The sequence below is a fragment of the Culex pipiens genome, chromosome 2, assembly GCF_016801865.2.
Source record: "Culex pipiens pallens isolate TS chromosome 2, TS_CPP_V2, whole genome shotgun sequence".
NCBI classification, from domain to species: Eukaryota; Metazoa; Arthropoda; class Insecta; order Diptera; family Culicidae; genus Culex; species Culex pipiens.
The window spans coordinates 118,144,506-118,162,427 of record NC_068938.1 but is presented as its reverse complement, the minus strand read 5'-3'; the positions used below and the strand labels follow the sequence as shown (position 1 = coordinate 118,162,427).

Genomic DNA, 17,922 nt, shown 5'->3' with positions numbered 1-17,922 from the left:
TCTAACAATTCTAGAAACAAGCCTTAACAAGCCTTAATTCTTCGATTGTTTTAAAAATCACTTTTTAAGTGTTTTTGAATAACCCTGGCTCAATAAGGTTTCAAAAACAAAATTTAGTTTAAATAAATGTCCCCCGAACATTTAAACAGTTTTTTTTCTCCAAAATTTAAGATTCTTATACAAAAAAACGATATTTGGAATTTAAAAGAAACGCCTATAAGCGAAAAATTATAGGGGTACCAGCAGCTTAAGCAAAAATAAAAAGGGTACCTAGCCAAGAAAAGGTTGAGAACCGTTGCTTAGATGATCAACAGTAAAGTTTCATAATATCAGATTTTTGTGGATTTGAGAAAATCAAGGTTTGTTTCAACGCAAAATCGGCGTTGATTATATTCAACAAAAAAACACTCTTCGCTTCCCAGTCAACTCAATCGGAATTCTGAAACGGAATTCAATTCGAATCGTTTCGTGTTCGAACCGGTTGTTGCGTTTGAAACGGAATTTGTTTGTTTATTTTTCAACAGGCACTTATTGCTCAAATTAACTTAAAACTAAGACTAAAACTAGAATTTAATAATAATAATAATAATAATAATCTTTATTTCATTTCAATTCATAATGCATTCCATAATTCCCCTAGTGAACATTAGTTCTTTTAAAGGGTTTTTATGTTATGTAAGGGTGTTGTGTTTTCTTGTGTCGTGTTGTGTTGTGTGTTGTGTGTAGCTGGTAACACTTTATTATTTTAATTCAATTCATCGCTTAGATCTAACGTACAATAAAGTTGTTTAAATTTCCACGTGTATAAATTGTTAATTTTCTTTTGAATTCATTGACTGTGAGTGCTTCTTTCATGTTTTCCGGGAGTTCGTTGTATAGGGTTGGTCCTCGGATTTTGAATCTTCTTCTTCCTAGTTCAGTACGAAATCCTGTCCTCCTTAAATCAGTTGATCCTCGGGTGTAGTGGTCGTGGATAGCAGCTTCAAACTCCCAATTGTGATGAATGTTGACGTTGTTTAAGATCCGGTACATAATTACTGCGACTGACTGTGTGTAGAGGCCATACATTGGCAGGATTTTGTGCTGTGGCATTGCATAGAGTTCACGTGTTGGATGTAGAAAGGGTAGCTTGTAGACAGCCTTAATACAGCGGTTTTGTTGCACTTGAAGTTCTTTTAAGTAGACTTTGGGACACGAGCCCCAAACTGCAATGGCGTATCGGTAACGGCTGTGAATGTATGCTAAGTAGATTTTCAGGAGCACATGGTGTGGGACGCTTCTAGACAGTCTCCTGAGGATTCCGCACAGTGATGAGCACTTTGCAATAACTTGCCGCACATGATTGTCCCAGTTGAATCGGTTGTCGAGGTAGACGCCCAAGTACTTAAAACATGCTACTTCTTCGATGACTGTGTTGCGTACACTAAGTGAGGGATATTCTGGCAATTGTGAATGCAGAAATCTAAAAATCATCATTTTAGTTTTGCTGAGGTTCAAAGCCAGAAGATTGTTTTCCAGGTAGTTGAACACTAACTCCATGTCTTCCTTCATTTGTTGTACTACTACAACCGGTGATGGGCATGCGTACGAAATGGCGGTGTCGTCGGCAAAGAGTCGGGTCTTACCGTGGAGCTGCAGTTTAGACATATCGTTGACGTAGATCAGAAACAGTAGCGGTCCGAGAACGCTTCCTTGGGGAACTCCACAACGAACAAACTGGATCTCACTGCGGATTCCAGACACGACGACTTGCTGTATGCGGTCGGACAGGTAGCTTTGTAGAAGGGCGTTCGGTAATCCGCGTAATCCACACGACTCTAACTTTTTCAGCAACATTTGGTGGTTTATCGTGTCGAATGCTTTGGAGAGGTCCAAGAAGATCGAGCCAGCAGACAGTTTATCATCGAGTGTTTTGGAAACTTCGTCAACAAGCTCAAGTATGGCTACTTCCGTCGATGAACCCTTACGGAAGCCAAACTGATGGCGATATAGCTGTTCGGTGGCGATTAGGAAGTTGTAGATTCTGGCAAAAAGCAGCTTCTCGAAGACCTTGTTCAAGACAGGAAGCACTGAGATAGGCCTGTAGTTTGACGGGTTAGTCGGGTCGCCTCCTTTGAAGACGGGGTGGACCAAAGCTCTCTTTAAGCACGCCGGAAACTCCCCCTGACTGACACACTCGTTGAAGCAGTCCTTGATGACACTTGCTAGAAGAGTACTATGTCTTTTTAGGGCAGCAACCGGGAAACCATCATAACCCTGCGCCTTTTTAGGGTCTAGTGCGAAAATTATGTTCTGGACCTCAAGTGATGTAACTGGTCGAAGAAACAGGGATCGCGTAGCATACTTCATCGTGCCAAACTTGTGTATGTTGCCGTCAGAAGTCAGCTGGCTGCCGAGATTAACACCCACTGAGGCAAAGTAGTCGTTGAAGATGTTAGAGACACTGCTTGGGTCTTCCACGATTTCATGGTTTACTTCTAACTGCACTTTGGAGTTTGCCTTCGACTTACCTCCTAGAACCTCGTTGATTCGACTCCAGAGTAGCTTTGGGTTGCTTGTACAGAACAGCCTCGAGTGGTAGTTCGCCTTTGCTTTACGCTTTGCTTCATTCAGCTTTAGATTTGCACGAGCCAAGAGTTCGGTTTGAACCTCATCCAGTCGATTGGCCTTCCATTTCTGCAACACTTTGTCCTTTATGTTGCTCAGCTTCCAAATGTCGTAGTTGAACCAGGGACAACAGTTATGCTTCACCTTGACCTCCACCGTCGTCGTTCGCGTGTGTTTCTTTGTTAGAAGAGCATAGCGTTCTGTTATGGCTTGCAGACGTTCGTTTGGTACCAGTAAGTCTAGTTGGTACTCTTGCAGAAATGATCGGTATTCATCATTCACAGCTGTATAGTTAGTCCAAGTCTTAGTTAGTGTGCGCCGTTCCTGCTCCATCTTGAGTTTGAGCACTGTAAGGACATAGCTGTGATCACTCAGGTCACAATCCATCGTATAGTTGGAAACTCGGGATGAGTTCGCCACACTGCAAACCACGTGGTCGAGGATGTTGTTGCTGCTGGGTCTTGTAACAAAAGAGTTAGTCACCGCCATGCCATACGAATTTAGCAGCTGTGTGTACTGTTGAACGTCTCTGGCTTCAGGGTTGTTGACCGGTAGATTCATGTCACCCACTAAGAGACACGGGTCCGCTGTATCTGCATTCGCCAGGATCGCTTCAATGGATGAGGCAAGGTGAACAGCATCAAAGTCCGGTGGACGGTAAAACCCATGAATGAGGACATGATTTTTTCCCGCGTGAAGTTTAACTGCGATGTGGTGGTAGCCTTGGTACGTTGTGTTAGCTGTTACTGCAAAGGGTAGCTCCTTCCTGATGAAGATTGCCAGACCGCCGGCCGACGTTTTACGGCAGGAGTGGATAGCTTGGTAGTCTGGTATGTTGTAGTACTGCGACCGAGCTTCTTTAAGCCACGTCTCACCAACCACGATTACGTCGACGACTGTGTTTAGATTGCGTATGAATAGGCACAGGGAGTCAAGCTTTTCAAATCGATTAATTCCTCGAATATTGATCTGCAGAATTTTGATCACAGTCGACGAGGCAGGAAGGGACAGATTCAAAGGATTTCCTACGTAGGCGTTGGTTGCGTAATGGGTTGCACTAATGGTGGTTTAGTTGTAGATACTGCATGGTAAGCTGCACAGATTACTTTTTCGGGGTTTGCAACAGCTTCTGTATGTCGTGACGGGACAGAATTGGTATGGCCTTCGATTTTTCAGTTTTTCTCACCATGATAGCACCATTGCGTCCAGGCCATACGTAACGAAGATCCAGGGCGGCTTGTAATCCTTTCAACTCTTGCAATAGTCTCCGGGATAGTGGTGTCAGCTCATCTCGGATGACTACTCTACCTTGCGTCCCCATTGGCAGCTTTTGATCTTGAATTGCACTGATATCCATGGTACCGTATTGTTTTTTGTGCTCCATCAATTTTTCCTTGCAGTGCGCGCTTTTGAATGTGATGCGAATCGGTGAATTTTCTGATTTCGCACAGGGTATTCTGCAGCAGGAAACCATGTCGTGCTTTGCCGTAGAGTATCCAAGAGCTTCGCAGGTCTTCAGCACAATGTCGTCTGTGTTTTCCTGGGCAGTTCTGGGTATGCCCAGAATAATCGCGTTGGTAGACAGTTCAGACCTTTGTTGGCAATCGATGTCTAATTCCGCTTGATGGACGACTTGCGTGATCGATTTGGCATTTTCCGAGAGATTTTTGATTGACTGCTTCAAACAGTGATTTTCCGACCGCAATAGCTGAATTTGGTTTTGTAGCAGCTTCATATGACCCACTATTTCTTCAAATTTGTTCGAAAGAAATTGTTGGCTCGCTACAACATCCTTCAGGCAGTTTGATGAATCCTTCCTCATAGATGCAATGAGTTCTGGCAACTCTGCCAAATTTAAACTCATGTTGGCAGTGCTCGCTAACAGATGGCGCTGTTGTTTGAAATTTTGTGCAGGGTGGTGTGGCAGTGTGCAGTGCAAGTACCAATACTATTGCAGCACAACTTACCACACTGATACGCCTATTCCGTTCGAGTAGAATCTCTTGTAGTAGACAGCAGCGAAGAAGTAAACAAACGGCGAAGTATTTGGCGTCCAGGTTTTGAAGACGATGGCGAGACGGTGGATGCGACGTGTGGGGCGGGCTTTCGGCACGAATGAAAACAACCAGCAGAACGATGATCTTTATTCTGGACTCATCAGATGTTACATGTACAATTGGCGATTTTGTTTGGCAGTGCTTATAATTTGTGTGCTGGTTCAGAGACTCGGTGGTGGCATTACAGCAGCATTTATGCTGATTGCAGCAGATCTTGTTGGGTGGCGAGGCCAACAATTGCGAGTAAGAGTGGAATTCGGCAACTAAATCAACAGTATGACGACCAATAATGCAATGAAGTGGTTTGACAGAAGCGGATGTCACACTTTGCGACGGGTGGGCGGCCCGGTTTTGTTATGGTGGTGCAGTGTACTGAGATTAGTTCGAAATTTCCAACGCTCTTAACTCGGTTTACTGCATGCACTATCACTGATTTTCAGCATCAATACGTACAGCGAGGCGTGATCAACGGGTACAGCGATGTCTCTGGCGATTTATTGGTGGTTTTCGGGTTAATTTTTGCTGAATTATCTGGAGGGTTCAATCACAACAAGTTCACTAGTCGAGCAGTGTTACCAGATCCAAATTTGTATACGATTCTAATTTGATTCCGTTTCAGAATTCGGATTGAGTTAACTGGGCAGCTCCAAATTTGCACCAAGTCCCGATTTGACAGCGGGCGAAATTCTCGAAATTATTCTAAGCCCAAAAGTTATACTTTTTTCTGTTCGAGCCCCTGAACTGGTAAAGATGTAACTTTTACACTTTTTGCAGTTCGCCTTTTACACTTTTTTCAGCTCGAGGGTTGAAACTAGTCGGTGGTGTAAAATCGAACTGCAAAATGTGTAATGCTGATTCTCCGTGTACATCTGTCATAAGATTCAGATTCGGAATAAAATTTAATAATAACAGTCGGAAAAGTGGTCCCACACACGTGCGAAGTACGTTGCCGGAGGTATTGTCGGATGGTATTGCCGTCGTCGTAAACGAGCATCAGATGCGGGACAATTCAATGAATATACCCCACCGGCGGTAAACAAAAACTTTGCCGCGATTACACGCCCAGCCGGAGCACTAACCCAGTCAACTCCATCGAAATTCTGAAACGGGATTCAATTCGAATCTTTTACGTATTCCGTTTCAAACGCAACAACCGGTACGTACACGGAATCGGTTGTTGTGTTTGAAACGGAATACGTAAACGATTCGAATTGAATTCCGATTGACTTAACTGGGAAGTGATGCGCAGGAAGTCACCGCGGGTGGAGGTGAGATATACCGATGCGGACGTCCATGATCATCAACAATCAAAAGGCGGAGCATATGGCATGTTCTGGGTCACTCGCCGGAAAAGGAGACACGTATGGCCTGTTCAGTATGATCGAGTTTCGCAAAACAGCGATTTGGTAAGTTTGGAACCTGTAACCGCTTAAAAATGAGATGTTAGTATTTCGTGAGTGCCATCACCAAATAGTTCGAGGAGTGCAACAACGAGTTGCTGTTGTTGTCGCCCTGCACGCAAAACGGACATTAGGTATAAATTCCTAATTTTTAGGTATAATCGAACCTGACTGCAATAAGGTATTTTATTACTAATCGGCTATTAGTAATAAAATTACTAGTCGCGTTTTTGTACGAGAATTTCTAAATTTTAGGTATAATTGAAGAACCAATATACCTAAATTTTAGGTATTTTCTGGAAAAGTGAGGGATCCAAAATAACTTATATTTAGGTGGGTAATTATCTACCAACTCACACGAAATCGGGAAAAGTTGCCCCGACCCCTCTTCGATTTGTGTGAAACTTTGTCCTTAGTGGTAACTTTTGTCCCTGATCACGAATCCGATTTCCGTTTTTTGATATTTCATGACGGAGGGGCGGTACGACCCCTTCCATTTTTGAACATGCGAAAAAAGAGGTGTTTTTCAATAATTTGCAGCCTGAAACGGTGATGAGATAGAAATTTGGTGTCAAAGGGACTTTTATGTGAAATTAGACGCCCGATTTGATGGCGTACTCAGAATTCCGAAAAAACGTATTTTTCATCGAAAAAAAACACTAAAAAAGTTTTAAAAATTGTCCCATTTTCCGTTACTTGACTGTAAAAAATTTTGTAACACGTCATTTTATGGGAAATTTAATGTACTTTTCGAATCTACAATGACCCAGAAGGGTCATTTTTTCATTTAGAACAATTTTTTTCATTTTAAAATTTCGTGTTTTTTCTAACATTGCAGGGTAATTTTTTAGAGTGCAATAATGTTCTACAAAGTTGTAGAGCAGACAATTACAAAAAATTTGATGTATAGACATAAAGGGTTTGCTTATAAACATCACGAGTTATTGCGATTTTACGAAAAAAAGTTTTGAAAAAGTAACTTTTTGCGTTTCTCTTTGTTTCGTCGTCCGTGCCTGTGGCGGGTGCCCATGAACGGCCATGATCAACGACGACCAACATTTTCAAAACTTTTTTTCGTAAAATCGCTGATAACTCTTGATGTTTATAAGCAAACCCCTTATGTCTATATATCAAAATTTTTGTAATTGTCTGTTCTACAACTTCCCATTCACGACGTTCTAGCAGGATTCTAGCAGGGTTCTTACAGAGCTGGATATTCTTACAGTATTCTAGTAGAAATGTTCCACCGTTCTAGCAGGATTCTGACAGAACCAGCTCTGCTAGAATATTTCGTTACTGGGTTTGTAGAACAATATTGCACTCCAAAAAATAACCCTGCAAAGTTAGAAAAAACACAAAATTTTAAAATGAAAAATTTTGTTCTAAATGAAAATATTACCCTTCTGGGTCAATTTAGATTCGAAAAGTACATTAAATTTCCCATATAATGACATGTTCCAAAAAAATGTACAGTCAAGTAACGGAAAATGGGAGAATTTTTAAAACTTTGTTAGTGTTTTTTTCGATGAAAAATACGTTTTTTCGGAATTCTGAGTACGCCATCAAATCGGGCGTCTAATTTTACATAAAAGTCCCTTTGACACCAAATTTCTATCTCATCGCCGTTTCAGGCTGCAAATTATTGAAAAACACCTCTTTTTTCGCATGTTCAAAAATGGAAGGGGTCGTACCGCCCCTCCGTCACGAGATATCAAAAAACGGATCTCGGATTCGTGATCAGGAATAAAAGTTACCCCTTAGGACAAAGTTTCACGCAAATCGAAGAGGGGTCGGGGCAACTGCTGTGTGAGTTGGCGGAGAATTATCCAGGTATAATCCAAGATGGCGGACTATGATTATGACTAATTTCTAGGCATAAAATCCTAGAATTTAGGTATTTTCTGGAAAAGTGAGGGAATCAAAATTACTAATATTTAGGTATAATCCAAGATGGCGAACCATGATAATTACTAAATTCTAGGCATAAAAACCTAAAATTTAGATATTTTCTGGAAAAGTCAGGGATCCAAAATAACTTATATTTAGGAATAATCCAAGATGGCGGACCATGATTATGACTAAATTCTAGGCACAAAATCCTAAAATTTAGGTATTTTCTGGAAAAGTGAGGGAACCAAAATTACTAATATAAAGGTATAATCCAAGATGGCGGACCATAATTATTACTAAATTCTAGGCATAAAACCCTAAAATTTAGGTATTTTCTGGAAAAGTGAGGGATCCAAAATAACTTATATTTAGGAATAATCCAAGATGGCGGACCATGATTATGACTAAATTCTAGGCATAAAATCCTAAAATTTAGGTATTTTCTGGAAATGTGAGGGAACCAAAATTACTAATATTTAGGTATAATCTATGATGGCGGACAATGATTATTACTAAATTCTAGGCATAAAAACCTAAAATTTAGGTATTTTCTGGAAGAGCCAGGGATCCAAAATAAGTTATCCAGGTTTTTAAGCGAAGATGGCGTTCGAATTGTGAACGTCCGAAATGTCAAAAACGCTCAGTAGCACCAACATTAGAAAAAAATATGGCATGCATAGCACACTTTTAAAAATCTGGATATTCAGGTATAATCCAAGATGGCGGACCGCGATTTTTTTTATTTTAAAGTGTAAATACCTAAATTTGAGATATTTTCTGGAAAAGTAAGGGATCCAAAATTACTGATATTCAGGTATAATTCAAGATTGCGGGCCATGATTATTACTAAATTCTAGGCAAAAATGCCTAAATTTGAGATATTTTCTGGAAAAGTAACGGCTCAAGGTATAATCCAAGATGGCGGACCACGATTATTCCTAATTTCCTAATTATTCCTAATTTTAATATTTGAATATTTCAATATTTTAATTTTTAAATATTTTAATATTTTATTATTTTAATATTTTAATATTTTAATATTTTAATATTTTAATATTTTAATATTTTAATATTTTAATATTTTAATATTTTAATATTTTAATATTTTAATATTTTAATATTTTAATATTTTAATATTTTAATATTTTAATATTTTAATATTTTAATATTTTAATATTTTAATATTTTAATATTTTAATATTTTAATATTTTAATATTTTAATATTTTAATATTTTAATATTTTAATATTTTAATATTTTAATATTTTAATATTTTAATATTTTAATATTTTAATATTTTAATATTTTAATATTTTAATATTTTAATATTTTAATATTTTAATATTTTAATATTTTAATTTTTAAATATTTTAATATTTTAATATTTTAATATTTTAATATTTTAATATTTTAATATTTTAATATTTTAATATTTTAATATTTTAATATTTTAATATTTTAATATTTTAATATTTTAATATTTTAATATTTTAATATTTTAATATTTTAATATTTTAATATTTTAATATTTTAATATTTTAATATTTTAATATTTTAATATTTTAATATTTTAATATTTTAATATTTTAATATTTTAATATTTTAATATTTTAATATTTTAATATTTTAATATTTTAATATTTTAATATTTTAATATTTTAATATTTTAATATTTTAATATTTTAATATTTTAATATTTTAATATTTTAATATTTTAATATTTTAATATTTTAATATTTTAATATTTTAATATTTTAATATTTTAATATTTTAATATTTTAATATTTTAATATTTTAATATTTTAATATTTTAATATTTTAATATTTTAATATTTTAATATTTTAATATTTTAATATTTTAATATTTTAATATTTTAATATTTTAATATTTTAATATTTTAATATTTTAATATTTTAATATTTTAATATTTTAATATTTTAATATTTTAATATTTTAATATTTTAATATTTTAATATTTTAATATTTTAATATTTTAATATTTTAATATTTTAATATTTTAATATTTTAATATTTTAATATTTTAATATTTTAATATTTTAATATTTTAATATTTTAATATTTTAATATTTTAATATTTTAATATTTTAATATTTTAATATTTTAATATTTTAATATTTTAATATTTTAATATTTTAATATTTTAATATTTTAATATTTTAATATTTTAATATTTTAATATTTTAATATTTTAATATTTTAATATTTTAATATTTTAATATTTTAATATTTTAATATTTTAATATTTTAATATTTTAATATTTTAATATTTTAATATTTTAATATTTTAATATTTTAATATTTTAATATTTTAATATTTTAATATTTTAATATTTTAATATTTTAATATTTTAATAATTTAATATTTTAATAATTTAATATTTTAATATTTTAATATTTTAATATTTTAATATTTTAATATTTTAATATTTTAATATTTTAATATTTTAATATTTTAATATTTTAATATTTTAATATTTTAATATTTTAATATTTTAATATTTTAATATTTTAATATTTTAATATTTTAATATTTTAATATTTTAATATTTTAATATTTTAATATTTTAATATTTTAATATTTTAATATTTTAATATTTTAATATTTTAATATTTTAGTATTTTATTTTAGTATTTTAATATTTTAATATTTTAATATTTTAATATTTTAATATATTAATATTTTAATATTTTAATATTTTAATATTTTAATATTTTAATATTTTAATATTTTAATATTTTAATATTTTAATATTTTAATATTTTAATATTTTAATATTTTAATATTTTAATATTTTAATATTTTATTATTTTAATATTTTAATATTTTAATATTTTAATATTTTAATATTTTAATATTTTAATATTTTAATATTTTAATATTTTAATATTTTAATATTTTAATATTTTAATATTTTAATATTTTAATATTTTAATATTTTAATATTTTAATATTTTAATATTTTAATATTTTAATATTTTAATATTTTAATATTTTAATATTTTAATATTTTAATATTTTAATATTTTAATATTTTAATATTTTAATATTTTAATATTTTAATATTTTAATATTTTAATACTTTAATATTTTAATATTTTAATATTTTAATATTTTAATATTTTAATATTTTAATATTTTAATATTTTAATATTTTAAGATTTTAATATTTTGATATTTTAATATTTTAATATTTTAATATTTTAATATTTTAATATTTTAATATTTAAATATTTTAATATTTTAATATTTTAATATTTTAATATTTTAATATTTTAATATTTTAATATTTTAATATTTTAATATTTTAATATTTTAATATTTTAATATTTTAATATTGAAATATTTTAATATTTTAATATTTTAATATTTTAATATTTTAATATTTTAATATTTTAATATTTTAATATTTTAATATTTTAATATTTTAATATTTTAATATTTTAATATTTTAATATTTTAATATTTTAATATTTTAATACTTTAATATTTTAATATTTTAATATTTTAATATTTTAATATTTTAATATTTTAATATTTTAATATTTTAATATTTTAATATTTTAATATTTTAATATTTTAATATTTTAATATTTTAATATTTTAATATTTTAATATTTTAATATTTTAATATTTTAATATTTTAATATTTTAATATTTTAATATTTTAATATTTTAATATTTTAATATTTTAATATTTTAATATTTTAATATTTTAATATTTTAATATTTTAATATTTTAATATTTTAATATTTTAATATTTTAATATTTTAATATTTTAATATTTTAATATTTTAATATTTTAATATTTTAATATTTTAATATTTTAATATTTTAATATTTTAATATTTTAATATTTTAATATTTTAATATTTTAATATTTTAATATTTTAATATTTTAATATTTTAATATTTTAATATTTTAATATTTTAATATTTTAATATTTTAATATTTTAATATTTTAATATTTTAATATTTTAATATTTTAATATTTTAATATTTTAATATTTTAATATTTTAATATTTTAATATTTTAATATTTTAATATTTTAATATTTTAATATTTTAATATTTTAATATTTTAATATTTTAATATTTTAATATTTTAATATTTTAATATTTAATATTTTAATATTTTAATATTTTAATATTTTAATATTTTAATATTTTAATATTTTAATATTTTAATATTTTAATATTTTAATATTTTAATATTTTAATATTTTAATATTTTAATATTTTAATATTTTAATATTTTAATATTTTAATATTTTAATATTTTAATATTTTAATATTTTAATATTTTAATATTTTAATATTTTAATATTTTAATATTTAATATTTTAATATTTTAATATTTTAATATTTTAATATTTTAATATTTTAATATTTTAATATTTTAATATTTTAATATTTTAATATTTTAATATTTTAATATTTTAATATTTTAATATTTTAATATTTTAATATTTTAATATTTTAATATTTTAATATTTTAATATTTTAATATTTAAATATTTTAATATTTTAATATTTTAATATTTTAATATTTTAATATTTTATTATTTTAATATTTTAATATTTTAATATTTTAATATTTTAATATTTTAATATTTTAATATTTTAATATTTTAATATTTTAATATTTTAATATTTTAATATTTTAATATTTTAATATTTTAATATTTTAATATTTTAATATTTTAATATTTTAATATTTTAATATTTTAATATTTTAATATTTTAATATTTTAATATTTTAATATTTTAATATTTTAATATTTTAATATTTTAAAATTTTAATATTTTAATATTTTAATATTTTAATATTTTAATATTTTAATATTTTAATATTTTAATATTTTAATATTTTAATATTTTAATATTTTCATATTTTCATATTTTCATATTTTCATATTTTCATATTTTCATATTTTCATATTTTCATATTTTCATATTTTCATATTTTCATATTTTCATATTTTCATATTTTCATATTTTCATATTTTCATATTTTCATATTTTCATATTTTCATATTTTCATATTTTCATATTTTCATATTTTAATATTTTAATATTTTAATATTTTAATATTTTAATATTTTAATATTTTAATATTTTAATATTTTAATATTTTAATATTTTAATATTTTAATATTTTAATATTTTAATATTTTAATATTTTAATATTTTAATATTTTAATATTTTAATATTTTAATATTTTAATATTTTAATATTTTAATATTTTAATATTTTAATATTTTAATATTTTAATATTTTAATATTTTAATATTTTAATATTTTAATATTTTAATATTTTAATATTTTAATATTTTAATATTTTAATATTTTAATATTTTAATATTTTAATATTTTAATATTTTAATATTTTAATATTTTAATATTTTAATATTTTATTATTTTAATATTTTAATATTTTAATATTTTAATATTTTAATATTTTAATATTTTAATATTTTAATATTTTAATATTTTTATATTTTAATATTTTTATATTTTTATATTTTTATATTTTTATATTTTTATATTTTTATATTTTAATATTTTTATATTTTTATATTTTTATATTTTAATATTTTAATATTTTAATATTTTAATATTTTAATATTTTAATATTTTAATATTTTAATATTTTAATATTTTAATATTTTAATATTTTAATATTTTAATATTTTAATATTTTAATATTTTAATATTTTAATATTTTAATATTTTAATATTTTAATATTTTAATATTTTAATATTTTAATATTTTAATATTTTAATATTTTAATATTTTAATATTTTAATATTTTAATATTTTAATATTTTAATATTTTAATATTTTAATATTTTAATATTTTAATATTTTAATATTTTAATATTTTAATATTTTAATATTTTAATATTTTAATATTTTAATATTTTAATATTTTAATATTTTAATATTTTAATATTTTAATATTTTAATATTTTAATATTTTAATATTTTAATATTTTAATATTTTAATATTTTAATATTTTAATATTTTAATATTTTAATATTTTAATATTTTAATATTTTAATATTTTAATATTTTAATATTTTAATATTTTAATATTTTAATATTTTAATATTTTAATATTTTAATATTTTAATATTTTAATATTTTAATATTTTAATATTTTAATATTTTAATATTTTAATATTTTAATATTTTAATATTTTAATATTTTAATATTTTAATATTTTAATATTTTAATATTTTAATATTTTAATATTTTAATATTTTAATATTTTAATATTTTAATATTTTAATATTTTAATATTTTAATATTTTAATATTTTAATATTTTAATATTTTAATATTTTAATATTTTAATATTTTAATATTTTAATATTTTAATATTTTAATATTTTAATATTTTAATATTTTAATATTTTAATATTTTAATATTTTAATATTTTAATATTTTAATATTTTAATATTTTAATATTTTAATATTTTAATATTTTAATATTTTAATATTTTAATATTTTAATATTTTAATATTTTAATATTTTAATATTTTAATATTTTTATATTTTTATATTTTTATATTTTTATATTTTTATATTTTTATATTTTTATATTTTTATATTTTTATATTTTTATATTTTTATATTTTTATATTTTTATATTTTTATATTTTTATATTTTTATTTTTTTATATTTTTATATTTTTATATTTTTATATTTTTATATTTTTATATTTTTATATTTTTATATTTTAATATTTTAATATTTTAATATTTTTATATTTTTATATTTTTATATTTTTATATTTTTATATTTTTATATTTTTATATTTTTATATTTTTATATTTTTATATTTTTATATTTTTATATTTTTATATTTTTATATTTTTATATTTTTATATTTTTATATTTTTATATTTTTATATTTTTATATTTTTATATTTTTATATTTTTATATTTTTATATTTTTATATTTTTATATTTTTATATTTTTATATTTTTATATTTTTATATTTTTATATTTTTATAATTTTATATTTTTATATTTTAATATTTTAATATTTTAATATTTTTATATTTTTATATTTTTATATTTTAATATTTTAATATTTTAATATTTTAATATTTTAATATTTTAGTATTTTAATATTTTAATATTTTAATATGTTAATATTTTAATGTTTTAATATTTTAATATTTTAATATTTTAATATTTTAATATTTTAATATTTTTATATTTTCATATTTTTATATTTTTATATTTTTATATTAATATATTTTTATATTTTAATATTTTTATATTTTTATATTTTTATATTTTTATATTTTTATATTTTTATATTTTTATATTTTTATATTTTTATATTTTTATATTTTTATATTTTTATATTTTTATATTTTTATATTTTTATATTTTTATATTTTTATATTTTTATATTTTTATATTTTTATATTTTTATATTTTTATATTTTTATATTTTTATATTTTTATATTTTTATATTTTTATATTTTTATATTTTTATATTTTTATATTTTTATATTTTTATATTTTTATATTTTTATATTTTTATATTTTTATATTTTTATATTTTTATATTTTTATATTTTTATATTTTTATATTTTTATATTTTTATATTTTTATATTTTTATATTTTTATATTTTTATATTTTTATATTTTTATATTTTTATATTTTTATATTTTTATATTTTTATATTTTTATATTTTTATATTTTTATATTTTTATATTTTTATATTTTTATATTTTTATATTTTTATATTTTTATATTTTAATATTTTTATATTTTAATATTTTAATATTTTAATATTTTAATATTTTAATATTTTAATATTTTAATATTTTAATATTTTAATATTTTAATATTTTAATATTTTAATTCTTTAATATTTTAATATTTTAATATTTTAATATTTTAATATTTTAATATTTTAATATTTTAATATTTTAATATTTTAATATTTTAATATTTTAATATTTTAATATTTTAATATTTTAATATTTTAATATTTTAATATTTTAATATTTAATATTTTTATGTTTAAATAATTTCATAGTTTGTTATGTTAAATCCAAGTTTTTCAATATTTTAATATTTTAATGTTGGAATAATGTACTGCTTTAGTTTTTGAATATATTCATAATTTTTTTTTTGATATTTTATTATTGTAATATTTGAAGTTTTTTACTAGTGGAGTTTGAGAATGTTTGAAATTTAGGGTTTTTAAAATTTCTCTTTCTCTCTATTTTGCGCTTGCGTTCTCTTCTCTTCTCTAGCCTACTTTTTCTCCCTCTCCCATCCTATCTATTTTTCCCACTTTCTCTCTTCCTCTCCTCCCTCTCTCCCTGTACCGCATTTTCTCTCCTTCCTTTCTCTCACACTTTCTCTCCCTCACCAACTTTCTGTCTCATCTCTCTCTTTCTTCCTCGAGCAAAGCTCTCTCTCCTCTCTATGCCTTATTCTCTCTAGCACTATTTTCCTCTCTCTCTCTCACACCTTCTCTCTCACCCCCTATCTCTCTCTCTCATTTTCTCTCTCTCTCTTTCTCTCTCTCTCTCTCTCTTTCTCTCTCTCTCTTTTTCACTTTTCCTCTCTCTCTCTCTCACTCTCACCTTCTCTTTCTTTCTCTCTCTCCTTCTTTCTTTCTCTCTCTCTCTCTTTCTCTTTTAGTTTCTCTCTTTCATCTACCCTCACCCTAACGCTCTCTTCCTCTACCACATTTTCTGTCCCTCTTCCCTCCCACTTTCTCTCTCCCTCTCTCCCTTTCCCACTTTCTCTCTCTTCCCCTTCTTTTTCTTTACCTCTCCTCTTCTCACTCCCACTTTCTCTTCCTCTACCCTCGCCCTCTCACTCTCAGTCTCTCATACACACACGGGCACAAACGCACTTTCACACACGCATACATACACACTCGCACATATACACACCCGCAACGCCCAACCAAATCACAACAAGCTTAACCTTTAAGGGGTCGTGCATAAACCACGTGGCCTTTTTTTGGAGAATTTTTATCCCCCCCCCCTCCCCCCTCATGGTTTTTCGTGGTTTCACGCCAACCCTCCCCCCCCCCCCTATATGACCACGTGGCTTTTTCCTCCGAGGTGAAAAATCTTAAAAAAAAAACAAAATAAGTATAGATTTCAAAAATGTTTATCCACAAATGATGTACCGTCAGTGGTGGTGACTTTTGGTCAAAAAAAAAAACGATACTGTTTTTATTTTAACACAATAAAAACATTTCAAATTATATCGAAATAAATATTGTTGGGGAATGCTCCTGAATTTACCAACATTTTCCCAGAATATGGCTAGTATAATCACACCGTTCATAAATGCCAATCGCTTTATAATTAACTCAAACTCACCCTTTAGAGGGGGTGACATTGGGTCAAACAGAAAACATTTTAATTTGTGTAGGTGCTGTAACACCATTAAAACCAATTTTATAATATATATTTAAAAAAAAACAGAAATTCACTTAAAAGTGTGAAAAAAGTATGATATCACAAAGTTTAAGGTAAATAATAACAGTATAACAATTTATTGAAATGGTACAGAAAGTAAAAAATACTCTCAACAAAACAAACAACTTAGTAAAACATATGTATTCAAAATTATGGAATTGCAGTGCAATTAATTGCATCCAGAATAAATATGCTTTAAGAATTAAAGCTATTTTGATTTATAAACAGCATTCATGATTTAATTTAAATGCGCTTTAAAATATTTTGTTAAAATTGAAATTAATTAAATAGAAAAGTTTTGTTTCAGGAAAAAAATATTTTCATTTTATTTTAAGGAAAATATCTAGTTATGAAAGCTCCTAGTTAATATTTATTTTATTCCAAACATTCATAAAAATCCAAACTAAAGCAACTTTTCTTTTTAATTAAGCATGATTGATTCCAATGATTCAGTATGTCCA

At 24.2% G+C, this 17,922-nt stretch overlaps 1 protein-coding gene across 4 annotated transcripts in view; it reads left to right on the top strand.

Annotated features, from left to right (window-relative positions):
* Positions 1 to 17,922, top strand: part of LOC120419423 (IDLSRF-like peptide) — an 87,943-nt gene that overhangs the window by 51,409 nt on the left and 18,612 nt on the right. Inside the window, exon 1 of one of the 4 annotated variants that reach the window (XM_039582098.1) lies at positions 5,491 to 5,605. The exons of 2 other annotated variants lie outside the window; for them this stretch is intronic. In XM_039582098.1, coding sequence (XP_039438032.1) covers positions 5,506 to 5,605 — 100 coding nt within the window. In that variant the 5' untranslated portion in view covers positions 5,491 to 5,505. Of the gene's footprint in view, positions 1 to 5,490; positions 5,633 to 17,922 lie in introns of those variants that run through there. One more of the 4 variants, XM_039582096.1, reaches the window with a different exon arrangement.